The sequence below is a fragment of the Arvicanthis niloticus genome, chromosome 3, assembly GCF_011762505.2.
Source record: "Arvicanthis niloticus isolate mArvNil1 chromosome 3, mArvNil1.pat.X, whole genome shotgun sequence".
Lineage (NCBI taxonomy): Eukaryota > Metazoa > Chordata > Mammalia > Rodentia > Muridae > Arvicanthis > Arvicanthis niloticus.
This window is the reverse complement of record NC_047660.1, coordinates 51,365,065-51,387,622: the sequence shown is the minus strand read 5'-3', so window position 1 is coordinate 51,387,622 and position 22,558 is coordinate 51,365,065. Positions and strand designations below refer to the sequence as shown.

At 42.8% G+C, this 22,558-nt stretch overlaps 1 protein-coding gene across 1 annotated transcript; it reads left to right on the top strand.

The window, feature by feature from the left end:
• The first annotated feature begins 17,362 nt into the window (after positions 1-17,362).
• Positions 17,363-21,531, top strand: Nefl (neurofilament light chain). Its single transcript, XM_034498698.2, has 4 exons — positions 17,363-18,525; positions 19,535-19,659; positions 20,072-20,391; positions 20,935-21,531. The coding sequence occupies exons 1-4, from the start codon at positions 17,479-17,481 to the stop codon at positions 21,072-21,074; spliced, it is 1,632 nt and encodes a 543-aa protein (XP_034354589.1). The 5' UTR covers positions 17,363-17,478; the 3' UTR covers positions 21,075-21,531.
• Positions 21,532-22,558: the final 1,027 nt, after the last annotated feature.

Here is a 22,558-nt window from a genome sequence, read left to right as displayed (position 1 = left end):
TACCCCGACCACTTTGCCTGACTCACCTTCATCTCTGACTCTTTACCTCCTCTCTGGAACCCTGTCAACTGTTGGATCAGGTTCCCAGCAACTAATTAATTCATAGGAAAATTTTTACCAAATTAGGAAGTGGGCACGTGGAGGATGCTGGCTGTCATGACCTTAGCTGCTTTCCCTGTTCCTCCCTTGCCCACCCTCAAGCTGGTTAACAATTCCATTGTCAGTGCTACCACAGTACCTGGAACATGGAAGGCTGGCATCCTTTTACATTTTTCTTTATTTTGGTTGTAAACTCTTCTAGGACAAGGGCTTCTTCTCTTTAAGTGCCTGGTGTAGTATCTGTCACACAGTATAGGCTTTTAATAAATAAATGAAAGAAGAAAGCAAGTTATGAAGTACCTCCATTCCTTTCCTGGTTGCCTGTGACATACCACAGTCTCAGTTGAAATCATGTGAGAAAGGCATGACGGAAACATACAACTGTGGACAGGGTCATCATTTATCGACAGAGGTTGGCCTTTACGGCAGATGTGTTGATCTTCGAGACACTTCTTATAGAAAGGCCGAGGAGAATGCAGATGAAGAGCATGGGTTTAAAGGAACCTGCTATGCCTTGGGCCAAGAGAGCACTAAGTGTCCCAAACATCTCTTCCCTGGCCCTTACAATGGGGCAAGTCAAAGAACCTATTAGGATAGCCTAGTGCCAGTGATCACCCTATGGCAGCCCTTATTATAGAGATGAAACTGTAGCCTTCAGTCTATTACTAAAGCTCCAGAGTGCATCACCATCTTTGTGGAAGATTGTCCCCTGAACATGCTGTGGCTGGTTTTTTTCTTTTTTGTTTGTTTTTCCTCTCGAATAGTCTGCAGCTGTGACTACCTCCATGAGAACCACACAAGTCCGGGCCCATTATTGTTCCTCAATGGTGGGATCTCATGAGACCGAATCTCGTTGAGGATTTATAGCCAATTCTGAGAGTGAGCAAGACATTTTCTTCAGTGGTATCGCCACTCAAGAGCTGCCTATTCTCCAGTAAGTAATCCTAATTAAACTACTTGATTCACCAAGCTAAATTTGGGTGGAATAATTTTGTTTCTTTGGTTTGTTGTTGTTGCCCTATCTGAGGTGAATAGATGTTCATTTTCGTCTCCAGGAGTTTACATGACAATCTCTCAACAGCTACAAGATGAGCCTGAGAGTGAGTGTGAGCCTTGTCCCCAGATCTGAATCATAGACACTTGGCTGTTTGTTAGGTGAGGGGGAGCATGATCTTCCCCTTCCCGTCTCTCATCTGGATTCATTCCAAGCATGGGTGGGGCCGCCTGCACCTGGAGTTCCCCTTCTCTTCCCAACAGTTCACGTCAGGGCAGTCACAGGTAGTTTCCTCTTGGCATCTCCAGTTCATCTCCATCTTCCTTTGTCCTCCAATGGTTTTACAGATTTAATACTGAACTGAACCATTGGAGCAGATCCAAGAAAAAAAAAAAAAGTCATGGTGATGTGATATTATGGGGATATCCTTCATGTTTTAGGAGACTAGACTTTTTCGGGGCCTGCAGCCAGGGTTAGTGATACCCCCTTGTGGTCACTCAAGACTTAGAACTGCTCTCCTACTGAACTCTCAGCCCACCTGTTTAGTCTGTCTTTAAGAGAACAATGTAACAACCAACCTTACTTGCCTTGGAGTTCCTATTAACCAGTGCTTACAACCCAAGCTGATACATAGCTGTAATCTTAAATTATGTACTCACTCATGCTTTTGCCCCAGAGTAACCCATATGCATTCTGATAGTCATTTGAAGACTCTTATAAATCAATATCCACTATAGATATTGAACAAAACATATGGATATTGCTGGATGAACAATCACATTTGTAGTACTGTGCTTTTGGTGTCTAAGTCCCTATTCACAGAGTGAGAAGGGGGTTTGGAAGGTGGCTTACAGGTGGCTAAGAAGGAGAAAGATCTTCAAATTCCAGAATAGAGGAGGAGAGATGGGGCAAAGGAATCATTAGTGTCATAGGCTTAACCCTCCCTCCACTGCCTTCCCTTTGAAATATTTTATGCATTTATGTTTTTGCTAAGGCAGTATGCCCCTAAAATTGACATATAAACTAACTAACTTTCCAACTATTTACATCAGCATTAATTTGAAGCATCATGAATTCTGATTCATATTAGTAGCAAGCATCAGAAAAGACAGAAATTCGAGCTGTATCTTTTACATTGATATAAAATTCTAAAATCTGATGCAATAATTGCCAGGCTTCTGAGCCTTCTGAGAGAAGCTGGGTGACTGTTTCTTCTACTATGGAAAATGAGCGCCTAGACTTATACAAAGGATAGTTTTGTTTTGTGGGGTGCTCTTCCAAGAACTCTGGTTGCTGGGTGAGAGTAGGTGTTTCTGGAAGTTGTCAACACATTCCTTACCATCTAGGGGCTGAACTCATAGTGCACTGTACGGCTTTCACCACTAGAGGGTGGTCTTGCGGCACTCGGGAACAAGTTAGGCTTTCGGGCAACAATGTTAAAAGTGCTATTAGAGTGTTAAAAATCCCTTTTTAAAAACTCATCTAATTAAATGGCTGTTTTCTAAAAAAAGTAATTAATTAATTTGTTTGATTATGGAGGGTGTGCATGCTACAGTATGAGTGTGACCAGAGGAAAATTTGTGGGGGTAGAGAGAGTCAATTTTCTCCTTCCACCTTGGGTCACATGAAGCTCTACCCGAAGAGCCATCTCACTAGCCATTGACTAGTTAATATGTATCATGTGATATAAACAGAGAACTCCACACAAATTAATCCTGTATACTGAATGCATTGTACCCTGGACTCTGGAAGCTGAGACAGAAGAATCTCTTTGAGTAAAGAAATTTGAAGCCAGCCTGGACAGCATAGTAAGATCTTGTCTCAAAAATTAACACACAATAAAATAAAATTAAATAAATAAACTACATCACCATAACCAGATAGCTCCAAGCTGAGACATTCCAGGCTAGTGCTTCCTAAACCACTCAGATCCATTGTCAGAACCCTACATGGATGACCTGGACCATCTGTGAAGGGTTTGCCAGAATCTAGATCTCAGATGCTAACATTCTACATCTCACAAGTTTGCTCAGCGTCTTTGCTTTTCAAACTCATCAGCATTGAGCTTGCGATTACTTAATTGGTGTTTACTTGAACAGTTTACTTTTTTTCTGAAAATTCCTGCTTTTTTTCCCAACCAAGTCTAACAACAACAACAACAACAACAACAATTGTCAACTGTAAAATGAATCTGTCCCTTATTTTATGGGCAGACCAATTGCTTGGCCCAGCAGGACAACCCCTTATCACTTATAACTACCTAGCTCTATTTATGAAACTTATGGGAAGCTGGGGAGAGGATAACCACCCATTTGGGAAGAGCAGAGGGCCAGTGAATTGTACAGATTGACTCCATATCTTAATCTCATAGGTTGGAAAGCAGTATTCCTTGTCACTAAAACAAACACAGAATAATCCATAATGCATAAAGAAAAAACTCACCAAAGAATCAAAACATAAAGCTGTTTTCATGTAATAATCTTGGACTCAAGATTAAGAAAGACCCTGAAAATAAACAGACCGTGAAACTCCCAACACTGTCTATCATTGGCCCCTGGCACTGAGATGCATGCACTGCCTTCTTTCAGCTCCCTTGCTTGTGAGATGGGCATATGTGACTCTGCTTACAGACTAGAAAAGAAAGACTGCTGGCTGAGACCTTCCAGTTAGTTATGGGGTTGAAAACCCCGGTCCTTTTTACCTCCCACGACTAACTGTGTGAACATCTGCACTGCGGATATCACGTGCATGGTAACAGCAATGCATTGATTGACGGGTGGCTAGAGGGCACTGAAAGGCAAGATAAAAACGGGAAGAGCAGAGTACATGGGAGGACTTCTAAAAATGATGGAAATGAGCCATGTGTGGATGTGTACACCTTTAATCCAAGCACAAGAGAGGCATGGGCAGGCAGACTTCTGTGAACTAAACATAGATCTAGGTCTATGCTTGCATCTATCCACCTATCTATCTCTCTGCTACCTGTCTATGTTTACTATCTATCTCTATCTGTCTGTCTATCGTCTATCACCCTGCTGCTTGCCTCTGGGACAGGGAGGCAGGAGAGGAATGGAGGAAGACTTTCATTATACCTATGAATTTTCAAGATTCTAACTACATTTTATGAAATGTTACGATTTGGCAACCAAGGAAAGGCTATATGGTGTTCATCATAAAATCTTCACCATTTTCTACAAACTTCAATTAAGAAATAAACTTTGCAGTGAGCTGCCCCGGTCTGCCTCGAAGCTTCTTGATGAAGATTGTTGTTCGTTTTTATTTTATGTATCTACTTGGGAATTTTGAGGTGGGATCTCACCTTGTAGTCTTGGCTGATTTTAACTTGTGTGATCCTTCTGCCTCCAGTTCCTGACTGCTAGAGGTACAAGCATGCGTCACCAGTCCTGACTGTCACCCATTGTTTAAAAGGACCATTATCGTCATTTCATCTTGAAGGAAACAGTCTGGTGAATGAGTATGATCTTAAGATGCAGATAGAAACCTCTCAGGAAAATGCATGTGGGGATATATGTGTGCATGTATATATCCTGGACTTATGAAAAATGTGGGTGGCAGATGAAAAATACTTTAAAGGAAATTAATTTTCAATATTTGAGAAATAATAATAAGATGATATGGCTGTCTGATTTAATGTAGAAATATTTATCTTGTATATTGAGATGCTATTAAAATGAAAATTAAGAAGAGAAAAATACATACTTCACAAGTGCTTGCAGGGCAGGAGTGAGAACACACAAGCATGACGCATTCGTGAAAGCTAGGTGTAGAGGAAAGGGTTTGACCTAAGGAAAAAATGCAGAAAGAAAGCTCTTGATTCGTGCAGAGAGTGCAGAAGTGAAGAGCTGCCGAGCTGCCAGATGGGTAGGAAATACTCTGTGGAGAGAGGGCAGGAACACAGGGCAGGATGGGAGGGGTGTGTGTGGGGGCTCTGGGATGAACAGGGGCTTCTGGAAGTATCCCTATCTACCCCTCCCCTACCATATCACCAGAACTACTGCCATTTGGATATTTGCATCATTCTCCTCCACGCCATCCCTCTGTGTAAGGACTGAGAGGGAAAAGACCTTGCTTTCCTTGAGAAACTGACCAAACTACCAGAAGGGCTATAGATGTGGGTAATAGAGCCTTGAGATCAAGTCAGCTTGATTTTGCCATTTGGTGGCAGTGGTGGCAGGTGACACAGAAGCAAGCACAAGGACCTGAGTTCAAATCCTCAGCACCCATCTGTTCACCTAAGAGCCTATAACTCCAGTGCTGTGGAGGATGGTGGAAATAGGCTGATAGCTAGGGGTTACTAGCCACCAGCCCAGTTCCAGATTCAATGAGAGACACTGTCTCAAGGGAATAAGTCAGAGAATGACAGTGCAGGACGCTGGAATCCTTCTTTAGCTTTTGTGAAACACACACACACACACACACACACACACACACACACACACACACGATATCTGGGACACCTGCATCATAAGAAATGAGAAGGTTATTTCTGCCTTAACTAAAATTCATACCCTGACATTCTAGACTTGTAGTAATGGTGCCAAGTTGTTTCTTTGGAAAGTGGTTAGTCACAAAGTTGGATCTCACATGCATGGATTATCCCCTTGCTAGGGAACACCTGGATGTCTGTCTCACCCCTTCCCATGCTGTGAAGACACAGCATAAATGGCAGGCATCTACAATCAAATCTCTTCCTCTAAACCAAATCCAGTGGCCTGTGATGCTCTAATTCTCAGGAACTGTGAGGAGTATGACTCTTATTTTTTTTTTATTGAATATTTTATTTACATTTCAGATGCCATCCCCTTTCCCCATTTCCCCTCCCTAGAAAACCCCTATCCCATACCCCCTTCTCCTTTTTGCTTTTATACAATTTTTTTAATGTCAACCAAAGGCTTTATAAGTTTGGTAATGCTCAATATCAATCAGAAGTGTAACCTAATACCCAACCTAGATACATCAACTATCTTTGACTGGCAGAGACATGTGAATATCTGCCTCCATGTCTGGCCCCCCTCTCTCTTTCTCTCTCATCACCTAGCTCCTCCTCTCCTTCTCCTCCTCCTCTCCTTACTCCTCCTCTCTGTACTCCTCCCACCTTAGCTCCTCCTACATATCACCCTTCCTGTTAAAATAAAACTTTTCTCTCAAAATACAGTTAGAGCATAACTATACTAATTTATGTCAGTAAGGTGCAAGATAGACCTAATACCCAGTCCATGATTTTGTTGAATAAGCAGAACCTCTGTCATCTCTCCTAACTAAAAGACTTAGTTCTGAACCTGGCTTTTTTTTTTTTTTCTTGGCTTTAGAATGAATATGACTCTTATTCTTGATAACCCACCAAGTTCCCAACATTTGTTAAAAAAGTCTTAATGATCTAATATGCTAACACTATAGAACATACAGATGTATGATGTTTTCAGTAATCCATTAGAATAGATTTATATATTAATTAGAAAATACATATGACCTAGAAGCACTGGGAGATGTACTGCTGTATAATATCTATACATCTGGTGAACGTTTCAATGTAATAGGGAGACAGCCAAAAACTTATGAAATAAACTGGAAAATATTTTAGCACCTTTACTGAGAAATACGTTGTATTTGACAAAATACATTTACTCTACTAAATTACATGACTTTGAATATTTTCATACAATTTATCAACCACCCAAATAATCGAAATTTGGAAAATTTCATCACTTGAAAGTCACCTTCTGGGGCCATTTCCTCCCTGTGTTCCCTCTTCTCTTCACTTAAAGTGCACAGTTCCAAATTATTATTATTATTATTTTTAGAAACAAATGACAAACCCAAGTGTCATTCTTTTGTGAGAGTTCATCTTGTAAGAGGATTGTTTTTAAGGGTAGCAACATTTCATGTTGATGTTGGGTGCTATTTCTAAGGAAATATTATGTGGTTCCAGACACTGGATGATTTGTTAAACAAGGAGGGCTCCACAGATGCAGAAGGAATGCAGTCATTGGGTTCTGCAGTCCTACTAACTGCTAACTGTTTGAAGAGTAGCTCATGGCCTTCCTGCTCGTACAGTAGGGTGGTTTTGTGAAAGAATACAGCCAATTGGGTATGCGCACGGCTGTAAACCCAGCCTCGATACAGGAGGATGCTGAGTTCAAGACCAGCATAGGTTACATATTCACAAATTAGTTAATTAGAAAAGGGAGACTACAACTGGCTACTTGAGTCTTGGAGGTCCCCTAGCATTCTTTGTGCCTCTGAACCAATGAGAAATTTTTCCCTAGGACTGGTTCAGTTTAGGGACAGTTGTACATAGTGGTTATTGGCAGAGCTAGATCTAGGGTCAGTGCCTGAGTCCCATCTGTTATCATTTGAGTTGTGTACTGTTGCTTCCCTGAGCTTTGAAAGAGATGTTGAGAGAAGGTGATCAAAACATGTGATATATACACATGAAACAGTCACAATAAAACTTACCTTTCTGAATAATGAACTCACAGTAAAAAAACAAAAGCAAAACAAACAAAAGAACCCCAAACAAACAAAATGCCCAGACTTTAAAACCTATCTTTAGAGAAACAGCAAGTCTACAAAACACAGTTGTCAGAGGAACATGACAATGCATTTATCTGACTTTGGTGATTTTCTTTTCCAATTTTGCAAACTCCAATCGCTCTGCAGGATGTGTTACCATGGTGACAACGACAGATTATTCTCCTGTCCTCTCTATAAACCTCAGACTTCAGGGTCTATGAGTCCCTAGCCACCAACTTCAGACTCTTCATTTCTATTTTCAAAAGAACATCAATCCATAAATCTCAGGAAGATATAATAAAAGAGAGTGATGTAGAATGAGGGAATTCTTCAATTTCTCACACTCAGCTTAGGTGAGACATGTACATAGATGCCAGTATGCTTCAAACCGTAACTCTGAAGCCACAATAAGAAAACAATATGCTTTTCTTCCCTTCTTTATAACTAACACATGAATTACAAAAATATGTGGGTGTATAATATAATTTCATTGTATTATGGGAGGGGATCTAATCTGATTAATAAATACGGTCGGTCATCTAGTCATCAGGCCTCTCTGTCGGTCATCTGGCCATTTATGACTCTGGTCTCTCTGGCAGGAAGGACAAACTTATGCAAGTAATCAAAGGTGTATGTCTTGCAACTATTCCAACTAGTAATTCTTCCCTCAAATATCTTGTTCTGCAGGTTTCTGCCTAGAGGCTGCCCAGTACTCACATCCGAACTAATTTACTCTTCCAGACCCTTACTACAGTCATCATGAGACAGCACTACTCATTGGCCATGTCTGTTGAGTATTTTCTACCCTTTACTTGCTTTTGAATCACAGAATATCAAGTTGTCTGAGCATCGGAGAGGCCAAGCACGGCCAAGGCCAGCTCAGAGGTGGACTAAACCTTGCGAAACAGTCTCGACTCATCCCTGGGGCAGCCCTTCTGCCTTTGAAACAGAGCCAGGCCATCACTTTCTATAGCTGCCACCTGTCTGTGTATTTCACAACAGACGGCCGTGGCCCTTACTGAAACCATCTTTCTAAATTTCACTTTGGAAACTGAATTGGAAGTCAATTTTCATTTGGATGACTTCTAAAGTAAATCCCAATCATCGTAATGGGCAAGACATCTGTTTTCTTTTTTTGGCACGAGGTAAAAGGGGCCACTTTGCAAATTGAAATATCTCAGGCCTGTTCAAAAGCACATTTGTAATGCTAACATGATTTAGTGGATCTGTTGATTAAATTTGTAGGATAAAGTGAAACTGAAGGAAGCATAAGGATTTTTTTTTTTTTTTTTTTTTTTTTTTTTTTTTTTTTTTTTTTTTTTTAGCTTTTTCTTCTTTAGGATAATATAATATAAAAGGTAAATGCTAGTTAGCAAACAGACATCCAGCCTGTATCTGAGGAGAGATCTCTAAAACAATATTGTTCTTATAATTATTCCAGCGATGGTCATCTACGTTGAGCAGCTTCTAATAGAGTGATATATTCATTTGTATACAGTTTGAACATTCTTGACTCTGAATATTTAAGCTTAAAAAAAAAACCCAGAATATATATTTAAACTTTGTAGGGAGTGAGGAAAGAGAGATCTTATATATAACAATTACCCAGGACATTCTCGAGCTTTGGTGATAGCAGGGAGTGGGAAAATTCCGAGTATGACCTAGCTGGGTGACCTTGATCAGTAGTCCTACACTCTCCAAACACCATTTCCTTAATTGTAGAGTGAAAGTAATTCTCCTCTCTGTGAAGACCTAAGGACATAGATTTATCAGGTTCCTCAGACATAGCGTTTAGATGTTTGTCTTCATGCCAGCTACCACATCTCTAAAAATGAGAGTGACTCAGGGATTTAAGTCCTTGGGATTCTGTGGTGATGAAGTGAAATTATCCAAGAGAATCACTTTGCACAGTGCTTGGCCCACAGATATTATTAATGAACATTATCAATTAGACAAAGTATCTTAAAACAAGTTCTCCCTTCTCTTTTCCTCCTGGGATATCCTCCGAGGATAATCCTTATATAATTATGACTTACCTCCTCATCAATCCTTCTGGGCTGAATATCAGGTGTGCGGCTTATCTGCCAATGTTTCTCCTATGACTACTTCCTCTCTTTTTGCTTTTTTGTTGGTAACTAGTGTCTTCCAGGAGAGCCTAAGAAAGAGGGTGAGCTTAAACCAGTACCTGTCAATTTCCAGATTTTTTTTGGGGGGGGTTGGAAAAAGCACCTCGAAATAAAGCTTTAGGGTGTTCTCCTGAAGATCTGAATTTATCCTGCACACCCTAAGATTAATAGGTTAAAATGAATACAGACGATATGACAATCAGATAGTACTGAGGCCTTGGCTGAAGCACAGTGAACTCCACTCTGCAAGGAACGTTATTTTTTGGTCTCTATCGCTGCTGTGATTCCAATTACTCTGTGGCCACACACTTCACCCCACAGGGATTATCCAATGCTCACTGTTTGAATGTTTTCAGCATCTTCTTCCCCACCCATTACATCCCTCCCTTTTGAAACTATCATGGTTAATCATAGATACAGAGAAGAAATAGAACAGTTTATCCACACCTCTCCCCTTGACACTGGTCTTTTAACAGTTAAGTCAAGCAAAGAAGATGGAGTTCTTATATTTGAGTAGTAAGACATCAGAGGGAGTCACTAAGTAAGAGGCCACAAGGGTTCCCTATCTTTCTATGTGTAAGTTTATTTAATTTTATTTTTTTGAGACAGGTTTGTATGTTGTTGCAGATTAGAATATCCTCGAATTCTCATTGCAGCACAGGCTAGCTTCAAACTCTAGTTACTCCTGCCTCAGTCTCTCAGTCACAGGTATGCGCCATTATTCCTAGATGCTCCTTCGCCTTTTCAGAATTGCACTGCAATGGAGTTTGACATGCAAATATAAGATACCATAAGATTTAGAGGAAGAACCCCAAGATCACAAGGACAAGAAACCTGGGTGGTAGGCCTGGCTCCATTGCTTATACTTGTCTGAGGTACATCTCCTTACTCCCTTAGACTTCTCAGCATCTTTTGAAGACCAAATACCTGCAGAGTCAGTTCATGCCTCATAGAACGGCTGTGGGAAATCAGTACCTTAACTCAGGAATGTCATCTTCTCACTGAAATATCTCTATAGTTACTGATTAGAAGCAGGATGCTGTAGTCTCACATGGAGAAGAAATTAAAATTTAGGTGCATAAAACCATAAAAAGCATAAAACCAAAATTGTTTTTTAAGTATCAGTGTTCTTGTGTGTCTCTAAAAATGTCTTGTCTCTTCCTCTTAGCAGTAATGTCTGGTGGCTGCAGTATGGGGGACAGACAAGAGGATAATCCACAACTCGGGTGAGATAGCAAAGGAGATAAAGGTTAAGTCCCAGTGCAGACACAGAAGCAGCTAGAAGACTTGCCTGGCAATCATATAAATTACAGATCACTGTGGCCTGTAAAATAGCTTCTAAGAAAGGACTCTCACAGTGCTCAGCCTCAGATACCCTGAACTGGACAGCGATTCTCCAATTAGAACTGAGGCTGGCAGGTTTTTGAATTATTTCATCAGGTTTGAATGGACCAAAAGTATTTAAAGAAGAGATGTAAAGAAAATGAATCACAGTTACAGCTTAGGCTTTCCAAAAAAGTCTCAGTATAAATAGCTTTTAATGCTTCTTAAAGTCAATACAAAATCAATATGAGGCAGCAATGTAAGACTGAGTTGGGAAAAAAAATTAATGCAACATAAGCCTGGGATAACTGGAATATAACACTATATACACATCTCTAGAACAGAAAAGCATCCACCACTTAGAGCCGCAGATGTTCAAATATAATGTCTATAAAGCATGAAGGATGGGAGTCAGCTACACTAACACCGGCTCCGGGTCCCTGCCAACCTTTCCTCCCACAAATCCCCCAATGACTGCCCGTACCAGACTCTTCCTCATGATAACTCTTAGAATTTTCATTCTTTGAAATTTCATGTAAATAACATTTTTTTCTGTTTATCTGTTCTTAAAAATAATGTCTGATACTTATGTTTTATACTACATTCATTTTTATAATTATTAATATAGATGTGTACATATACATAGCTTTATTTATTTCTTTGGACACAAGTAAATTCAATAAAATGCTTGGCATCCTGACAAAGGAAAACCCCAAATGCACAGTCCAAACTGCTCAAGAAATAAGCATCTCACCATGTAGAAAGTTCCTTTGTTATCCCCACCTTCGGAGAAGCAGCCGCTGCTGCAGTTTTCCTTGCACGGGTTAATTTGTCTGTGGTAGAATTTGAAGGAAATGTAAACATAGAGCATGTAATCCTTTATCAAAGATTTCTTGCAGTCAGCCCAGTTTTCTATTTTTTGATGTTCATTTGTGTTTTGTGATTTTAGTAGCGGCTTCTTTTGATCATATTCAGCTATTTCTCAGTCCCTTTGAAGTCTGTGTCTGGTGCGACTCTCCGCACTCACTAAGGCACATGTATAGATCTCTGTACATTCTGAGCCTTTTGTTGACATTTTGTGACTCAGTGGGTGCCTGAACATAGGAGTTATTTAATCAATCAATAAGCATTTAGCCACTACTCTTTTTTTCTTCTTTTTTATAACGCCAACAGTGCCTCAATGTTTAACTTACCGAAGAACCTGACAGACACATGGTTTTCAGAAGCCGGCCTGCAGTGTCTTCAGAGTCCCGGGATCCGCCCCTTTGCGACTCAAAGGCATCTGCTGCCATCTTGCAGTAAGAGCTGGTGAGGGAGTGAACTGCTGCCCTGTCTGGGCTCCAGCAGGGCTGTGAAGGCGCTAGCCTCAGGCTCTGTTTCTGGCAGGTGGAAATGCTTATCCTCTCTCTTTGAAAGCTTTATGCCTCACATTCCTCCGATTGATTTATTAAACTACAGTAGAGGTCAGCAAAGAAATCCAGGTGCGGCATGGATAGTTTTGTAGCCGGTTGCGACCTGGATTGCAGAAGCAGCATGTATTTCTTTGCAGTCAGGAAAGTGCAGCGGAACAAACGCGGTTAGCACTGTCAGGTCTGACCTGCCTGAAATGCTGTCCACAGCAGAGCCTCTGACTCCTACTGGTGACTATGATGGGGGGTGAGACACTGTGGAGCAGGCCTCTGGGGAGAAAAGACATTGCCTTGGCTACTTCCATGGAGCAAGTCTTTAGGGGTCTTGCCCCATCACCATCATCTCTGCTCAGACAGCACCAAGTTCCTGTCAGTTCCAGCGGCGAACGTGCTCTGAATGGAAGCGAGCTTCTCATCTTTAATGCATCCAAGTGTCATCTGCCCTTCTGCTGCAGCCTAAAGTCTATACAGTCCTGCGGCACATTCGTGATGCAGTGATACATCTCTTTCAGAATGTAGGGCTTTAAATTGGATGCTCTTTATGTTAAATTACATGTTTTCTTTTAAGCATTTCCCTAGATAGGAGAGAGAGTCAAGTATGAGTCTAGTCGTGAGTATGGCTCCAGTTATACAAAGAAATTCAGAAAAGATACCCATAGCTTCAACAAGTGTACCTTCAAGATGACATTATGCTCATAGTTCTTTTGAAAACGTCAAAAATATTTAGCAAGCACAGTACACTTCAATTCTGGGCTGCTGGGTACCAGCAGTTTTCTTTTATCTGTTGCAGAGATTTTAAAGGTAATCTTAAGGAGACCGATTTACAAAGATGGAGAGAATGATGGGGAAGGATGAAGAGGAGCATAAGCCCAGGAAATTAGAAGTCAGGGTGTGGATGCTGCAGAGTTTGGGGCCTGAGCTGCATTTCGGCTTAGGAACTCTGAAAAGGTTATGCTACAGATAGGTATCTGAAAAATAGTTACATTGTTACGTTACTGGTCATGTATCTTCTTTACTGGGAAAATCCATTTTATTTTATATTAGGATATTTCGGGAAACTTTTAACAATCATTCAGTTCATTGCCTCTGCTAGTTGTCCAAAAAGAACATTCTTAGTTTCTGCCATACAATATAGATCAGTTCATGTTAGTGTTACCCAAACAGGAAAGGTTTACTGCACACATGTTAGATTCTGCATCCTGCAGCATGCAGTTTTAGAATTTTACAAAGGCAGAGAAGATGCAAACTTGGATGAGCAGATCAGTACTCAATTTGGGTTTGATGTAGCTGTGTGACTTCAAATGACTGTTTTCTCCGAATAGCCTGCCCATAGAGATTTTGTCCTTATTAAGTAATAGATAGTAAGTGCCTGTTACTTGGTGAGTATCCTTCTGTGTTTATTTCCTTCATCCCTCCTTGGATTGATGTATGCACACCAGCACTGATGCCCTTAATGTATCTACTGGATGGTGAGGGGAATGGAGACCCACCTGCTGTTCTGGGGTAGGACTGTTTGATTGCATTGCTGTTGGGAGGAAAATTGGCTCTCAGAACCATGGGCAGAAACCACTTTCCTTGGCCTGTAAGAATTTCAGCACACACACACACACACACACACACACACACACACACACACCCTATAACGAAACAAAACAAAAAGCCTAAACACCAATACAGAAATTGCTGTGCCAAAGGATTTCAGAATAAATAACAGAAAAGCTGGTGCCCACTTGAAGCGTACAGAGTCTATTGTCACTGAAAAAGAAGTGATATATTTTTAGTGGTCCTAAAACAGCTGTACATTGTTAAGGTGTAACTGTAATGCAAATATATTTTGCTTTCAACTGATTGACCTGGAACAGTTCTTTGAAGGAATAGAGAGAGAGATGTCTGGAGATAATTAAAATAGTGTGAGTTTTGTCACCAACTTATATTTATCTTTATTTTTCATTTTATGTATTTATGAATCATGTCTTACCGGAAACTGTCAATTCCGTGTTTGTCCTAATCTTGTGGGAAAATAAATAGATAAAGATGATAAGACTCATAGGCTTTATTGAGAGAGAGAAGATGTGCGCACACACACACACACACACACACACACAGATCAGTGACAGAGACACACAGAGAGACAGACACAGACACCCAGAGACAGACAGAAGGAGGAGAAGACCAAATGACCTACTACAAAAATCACCAAGGCAGAAATACTTATGGGCAGGGGGAAATGAAAGTCAAGCTGTTTCTTTTAAAAGTGTCTTACTCTAACTTGGCTCAGGCACACCAAGCAAATGTCACTTGGACTCTCAGAGCAACTGCTGACAAGAGGACTGGGGAGGGAGGATGACTGAGCAGAATATTTAAAAAGAGACAGACACCTAGCAGAGGAGAGCACAAAGCAGAGTAATGAAGGGGAGGGGGGTCATAAAATGGATTCAGGATGTCCCTCCACCCTGATGCAGGTCTGAAGTGAAGCAGTTATAACCAGTGCCTATTGACAGATGCTATATTTAAAAAAAAAAAAAAAAAGAGCAGCGATGTGCCCATTTATGAATACTGGGACTGTTCCTTTTCTTTGCTTGTTCTTGGTCAGGATTAACAAGGCAAAGGGTCCTGGATGCTCACCCTTGCAGATGCAAGCCTTGCTATCAGGTTCAAGTACTTGCCTCCTCTCCCTGCTGCCTACTGGACCACAGAAGGCAGAAGGCGTCCCATAGTTTATTTTCTCTGCAGCATCTCACAGCCCTGCAGCATCAGCTGCACCACGCCCTTGTGGGCAATCTGCTCTGCAGTCAAAGGCATTATCAAGGAGCCTTGCCTGCCTAAAAGAAATCACACACACACACACACACACACACACACACACACACACACACACGGACTTAAGATCTCTGAGAATGACCTGTAACTCCCAAGGAAATGCTCCGGCAAAATGGAAGTGAACAATGCCCAACAGAGATGTGCACAGAAATACAAAAAATATGAAATAATTCAAGTTACATGGGGCCAGTGCTGGGGAAACAGTTGCAACTCTTCATCTATACGAGTAAAGGGAAGCAAGAAAAGCTATGGCTTGTCCAAGACCTTATCCAAGACCTTTATCTTTCTGTCCCCCCCCCCCCCCCCAGTCCTCTTGATCAGTGATGAATGAGAAAAAGATGCAGGCTACAGAGAGACATCTGCATAAATGCTTGGCTCTGTATGCCAGCCACGCACTCAGGCAACCTGGTGGCTAGGTTTGAAAGCTTAGATTGTGTAAACATGGGTGGGCTTCTAATATGGCTTAGACTTAACCTCTCTAAGCCACCAGCAACCTCACAGAAGTCCTCTGCTTCAGCCCATTTCTCTTCCGTGAAGGGAAGAGTTATCAGAATCACAGTGTGTGTAACATGAGAAAGGAATATGCAGAATAAACCTCCCTTCACCCTCTCTTCAGTCTCCAGAAGAGACCGGATACAGCTCCAAAAATTTCACTACTTCTGTATTTGAAAACTGTTACCTCTCGCTGTACCATTTAAAGGAACCAGTAAGCCAGTGATATGTTGAACAAATTAAACAAAACGCCAAATGCTTGCATAAAGGTTTTAGTTGTTTCTTACAAATCTCTGCAGTATCTCTTCGAAACTGCAGGTACTCAAAATGCGAGTCTGAAAATGTTGCACCCACGTGCGTGTGCGTTTGGCGTGCCCACTCTGGTGTCTGGATGCTTCCTGAAGGAAGCCCATAGATTCCTAACTGCATCCATTATCTGTGAATTTCAGCAGGCTCCATGCTGAGTTTTCTTCCTGAAGACCACACCCAGAGCCGGTAGCTCTTTGCAGCAGTTTCTCTCTCTCTCTCTCTCTCTCTCTCTCTCTCTCTCTCTCTCTCTCTCTCTCTCTCTCTCTCTCACACACACACACACACACACACACACACCATCCACCTTCATGGCTTGTCGAAACCATCATCAGGTTATGGTACCACACAGGTGTTAAAAATAGGGGAAGAGGTTATTGATGCTATGGAAGTATGAATAGCTCAGCGAGGATACAGGCACCCTGAAGTTCTCCCGCGGCAGAGCGCGTCTGTCTTTTGCCTTGCAAGTCTTTGCCTGGTTAGTTTCAACCCCTCCTAAGTATCCCAGACTTCATTTCCCACAAAGAAAGGGGAAATTCTATGAAAGATGCCAGACAAATTAGCAGCTGTAAAGGTTTTAAAACGCCAAAATGAACACCCGCTGTCCTGCGGTTCCAAGGGTGTGTAGTGGTGCACGTCCCCTATGTATTGAGAAGCAGAGTTATACGGAAAGAAATAAAAATAAAAGGCAGGAGAAAGGGGGACGAATTTAAGAAAATGTCAGAAAATAGCTACAAAGACAAGCAAAACTTTTCCTGCAGGAATGTCGCAAGGGCGAAACCTTAAGCTATTGTCAGTAATCTAAACGTCCTGCCTCACCACCATGCTACTTAAACACGAAGGGGTGCTTGAGAGGGTCCCTGGGGCAGAAACGGCGAGCTGGGGGTGGGTGGGAGCGGGGAGAGGGTGTCTTTGTGACATTAAAAGTTGATGTGTCAGTAGGGATCGAGAACCTTTTATTTGGTACAATTAAGGGTCCGAATGATGCGGGCTATAGGTATTAATAGGCAGGATGGGCCGGGGGAGTAGGAAAGGAAAGGAATGAGCAGCGAAGTTTGGGGGTCTCAGAGAAAGTAAGGGGCCTCAGAGAAAAGCGGCCAGGCGGGAGCCGCAGCTCGCTAGCCTCCTGTCACTCGCCCCCGCCTTTGCTTTTGCGCAGAATCCACCCCTTGGCTGCAGCACCGCGCTGCCCCCACTGGCCTGCGCACAGCGATCGATCACAGTCTGCGTCAGAGTCCCGGCGTATAAATAGAGGTGGCAGGACCGCGCCGAGCCGCACACAGCCATCCATCCTTCCCTTTCCCTCTTCTCCCCCGTTCTTCTCTCTAGGTCCCTCATCTCCGCCCCGGGCCTGAGGGGCGCACCGGCCGCCACCATGAGTTCGTTCGGCTACGACCCGTACTTTTCGACCTCCTACAAGCGGCGCTACGTGGAGACGCCCCGGGTGCACATCTCCAGCGTGCGCAGCGGCTACAGCACGGCGCGCTCCGCGTACTCCAGCTACTCCGCGCCGGTCTCCTCCTCACTGTCCGTGCGCCGCAGCTACTCGTCCAGCTCCGGCTCTTTGATGCCCAGCCTGGAGAACCTCGATCTGAGCCAGGTAGCCGCCATCAGCAACGACCTCAAGTCTATCCGCACGCAGGAGAAGGCACAGCTGCAGGACCTCAACGATCGCTTCGCCAGCTTCATCGAGCGCGTGCACGAGCTGGAGCAGCAGAACAAGGTCCTGGAAGCCGAGCTGTTGGTGCTGCGCCAGAAGCACTCAGAGCCTTCCCGCTTCCGCGCCCTGTACGAGCAGGAGATCCGCGATCTGCGGCTGGCGGCTGAAGATGCCACTAACGAGAAGCAGGCGCTGCAGGGTGAGCGCGAGGGGCTGGAGGAGACTCTGCGCAACCTCCAGGCTCGCTACGAGGAAGAGGTGCTGAGCCGAGAGGATGCCGAGGGCCGGCTGATGGAAGCGCGCAAAGGCGCCGATGAGGCCGCGCTCGCTCGCGCCGAGCTGGAGAAGCGCATCGACAGCCTGATGGACGAGATAGCTTTCCTGAAGAAGGTGCACGAAGAAGAGATCGCCGAGCTGCAGGCCCAGATCCAGTATGCTCAGATCTCCGTGGAGATGGACGTGTCCTCCAAGCCCGACCTCTCCGCCGCTCTCAAGGACATCCGCGCTCAGTACGAGAAGCTGGCCGCCAAGAACATGCAGAATGCCGAAGAGTGGTTCAAGAGCCGCTTCACGGTGCTAACCGAGAGCGCCGCCAAGAACACCGACGCTGTGCGCGCTGCCAAGGACGAGGTGTCGGAAAGCCGCCGCCTGCTCAAGGCTAAGACCCTGGAGATCGAAGCCTGCCGGGGTATGAACGAAGCTCTGGAGAAGCAGCTTCAGGAGCTGGAGGACAAGCAGAATGCAGACATCAGCGCCATGCAGGTATGGCACGGTTTAAGCCCAGTGGGGGAGGGGAGGTCCACAGACAGGGGTGGAGTGGGGGTGGGGGGAGAGGTGCAGGGCGTACCCAGAGAGTGAACGCTAGGGGGTCCTCCAGCATAGAGCAGCTATCCTTGGGCTTCGGAGAGGTGGTGGAAAGGATGGGGCATTTGTAGGGGGCGGGGCGCTACTGATGCCTGGGAATTGCTTGTTCTGGTTGAATCAGTGTTCTTAGGGGTGAGTTGGGAGGAAGAGGTGGAGGGAGTCGGAGTTGGGCGTTGCCACCAGTCTAATGCCTTCTCTCTACTGACAATCCTTAACTCCAAGTTATCCTTAGTACTTCCTGGATCTCCTGGTTAATAAATATGGCTGCTAGCCCTCACTGGATCTGGACCACCCAGCCTTAAGATAGTTTTGTTTTTAACAGGAACACAAGAATAAATTCACAATATTTTAGGTCAATTAGTCACTGAAATTCATTTTCTTTTTAAAATTCTTCATCTTTAGGGGAGAAGAATTAGAGTTGTGGAAAACATTTTAGACAAACAACTATACAAATATATATATATAAAATCTATAATTTTTTCTTTATATATTTATTTAGACAAACAAATATATACAAATGCATGCACACACACACCCATTCCTTTCCCCAAATGTGACCTGGCTAAAAGAAGTGTGACAAGGTGGTTAATAATAATGATGATAATAATAATAATAATAATAATAATAATATCAATTTGGTAGTTTTAAAAGACAGCTTACCATAATCAATAGACTGAGGACAATTTTCAAAACCGCTTACATCAGTCTACTCCCCTCCTTTTCCTCTTCTCTTGCTTCACTAGACCGGGCATTTTAGTCCAACCCCAACCACACTATTATTTTAAGGGAGATTTCTTGAAGGTGTACACTTTGGAGTTAACTGAGGCCAGGCCTTAGCATAGATATTACAGTAAAACAAATACAGTAGAGATTTGGGTTTTGAATTTTTAAAGCAATCTTCCGACAGGACACGATCAACAAACTGGAGAATGAGCTGAGAAGCACGAAGAGCGAGATGGCCAGGTACCTGAAGGAGTACCAGGACCTCCTCAATGTCAAGATGGCCTTGGACATTGAGATTGCAGCTTACAGGTAACAGGAGAGCGGCGGGGGACCATGGGCGTGGCGGCTCAGGACGGAGCAGATGGCCTAGAGTCAGTGCAGAGTTACAGTGAATGACAAGTGTCCTAGAATCCCAAGTGTTCTAGAACAGTCTTACTCTGGTGTTCCTCCAAGAGGCTACAAATGTGTAAGGAATTAACCCTGAGGTAACATAAGCCCCGTTCTTAGCATGCATATTTAAAACCTAATAGGGATGCATAAAGTCTTTTTGGGTGGGGTCTCTCGTGAGCTCCTTATTAGATTTTCACTGTGCCTAATCTTGCTTGTCCTTGTATTTGCTTCTGAGGTTGGCTATAGGGGAAAGTGATGGATGTGTGCTTAGAGCAAGTCATGAACACATCCAGTGTTGGTCTAACTGTACTGTTCATTCCCTCCCCACCAGGAAACTCTTGGAAGGCGAAGAGACCAGGCTCAGTTTCACCAGCGTGGGTAGCATCACCAGCGGCTACTCTCAGAGCTCGCAGGTCTTTGGCCGTTCCGCCTACAGTGGCTTGCAGAGCAGCTCCTTCTTGATGTCTGCTCGCTCATTCCCAGCCTACTATAGCAGCCACGTCCAGGAAGAGCAGACAGAGGTCGAGGAGACCATTGAGGCTACGAAGGCTGAGGAGGCCAAGGATGAGCCCCACTCTGAAGGAGAAGCAGAAGAGGAGGAGAAGGAGAAAGAGGAGGGAGAGGAAGAGGAAGGTGCTGAGGAGGAAGAAGGTATGCAAAGCATAAAAAAAATCTTTCAGAATTATTACAAACTGGCTGTGGATCTTTATTGGGAGATCCATGAGCTATGCAGGCCTTGCTTACCTAGAGAATTCTATGTGAGTTTTGCAGTCATAAACAATACACATATGATGAAAACATATACATTTAATAGGCACAGATGATAAATTGTAAAACGTTCATATGCACTCATTAAACATAGTGGTTTGGTACCCAAAAGGACACTTGATGTTAGCCAAAAGACGAAGAATTGATTGTGCCCTAAAGAACGTGAATTATAAAAGAACACACTTATAAAACCATTGAGGCCAGGTCTTGGAGAGGAGATGAGCTTCCAGCACGTGGGAGTAACCTCCTTTTACATGTACATGCAAATTGTTCATGGCAAGCACTGTCTGTAACATGTCCTTCAGGAGAGTGGGGCCAAGAGGATTTTAGACACAGTCTGACAATAGTTTAGTAACCCACAGAGCCTCAGTAGAAAAGTTTTGCCTAGACTTAACCTGGAGTTTGTATTCTCTTCTTGTGTTCAAGCTGCCAAGGATGAGTCCGAAGACACAAAAGAAGAAGAGGAAGGTGGTGAGGGTGAAGAGGAAGACACCAAAGAATCTGAAGAGGAAGAGAAGAAAGAGGAAAGTGCTGAGGAGGACCAAGCTGCTAAGAAGAAAGACTGAGCCCCGTTCCCAACTATTCCAGGAAAAAAAAAATCTCCCCAAATCAGGTCAACCTCATCACCAACCAACCAGTTGAGTTCCAGATCCTATACAAATTAAGAAGTCAATATATGTATAATTCTGAGATGACTTAGGTTGGACATTCAATGTTGTGATATGACTTTCCTCCTTCCTCAGAGTATCCGTTTGCTTGCAGAGTGGCTTTCTGGCTTGCTGCCAGCCTGTGCATGGTCCATGCTTATGAGTTCAGGATCTGTGGCAATGTGAATCACACAGATGTTTACAATAATAATTAATAATAATAATAAACCACACACACACAACACGAATAAATGAATTCACTAATGTTCATGTGCAACTTCATGGAAAAAAATAGTCATTTGAAACTTCAGTGGTCAGAAATTAAGGACCTCGAGTTATGTGCAATAAATAGTAAATAAAGTTACACTGAATGACATATTTTGCTGTTGTTTTTACTTAACTAAAGTACCTTAAATAAGGCACCAACATAAACTGTATATAAGTGGATGACTGACCTCCAGTTTTTTATACAGTAAGAATTGTAGTGAGTACAGTACATAATTGGACATTCTGAGGGATAGACAAATAGGTCAAGACCAGAAAATATCCCAAACTTTACTGATAATAAATATGAATGAGGCCATTCATAAATAAGAGTGTAATTCACCATGCAAAACACACACTGCTAGCTGGAGAGATGGCTTTCTAAAAGACAATTTTGAAAGTAGGATGGATTGTTATGTAGTAGTGCAACCTGGACAGACTATGAATCCCACACAATTGTCACCATGGTTACATCTTTAATATATTCTTGAGTATCATGGGCATAAATTGAAACCCAAGCCTGTGATATAATTAAGAGGAATGTTCTTGGGGTAGGAGGAGTAAGATTATCAGAGGTTATCTGCCACTGCAAACATGTTGCCTGGAATCCTGAGCTCATGAATGGTGTGTTGTCTGCTTAATTATACTGCCTCACATAACTGCCTTTGCTGCGATACATTTTGAAACTCTTTAAAGACCACACAAGCAGGTAATGGAATTATATTACTGTCACTTCCAGGGGGAGAGAATAAATTTGCGTGCTGCAATGGCATTGCTCTGCATGTCTTAATTGGTAACTATTTGGATTTCAATGCCTGGTTGGACACTGCATCACATATTTTCCCCCATCCATCCACATCCATGGTAAAGCCACGACAATTCTTGCACTTGTGTTTGGTGTGGGGTATATGGATGATGTCTTTGCCTATCTACAGCTCTGCTGTTCTTCTACTGCTCTGATGTTCTTAAGGAACTGTTTGGTTTGTTGATTTCTTCACTACCTGTTTGTTTGTTAGATGACCTTTAGACTTAGGAATTTTACCTAAAACCAAAGTGGTCTCCATTTAAAGTTACACAGTCTCTTTGCATCACTTACTTCTACTTGAATATGTGTTACTACACAAGTAGGCAAAGCATTT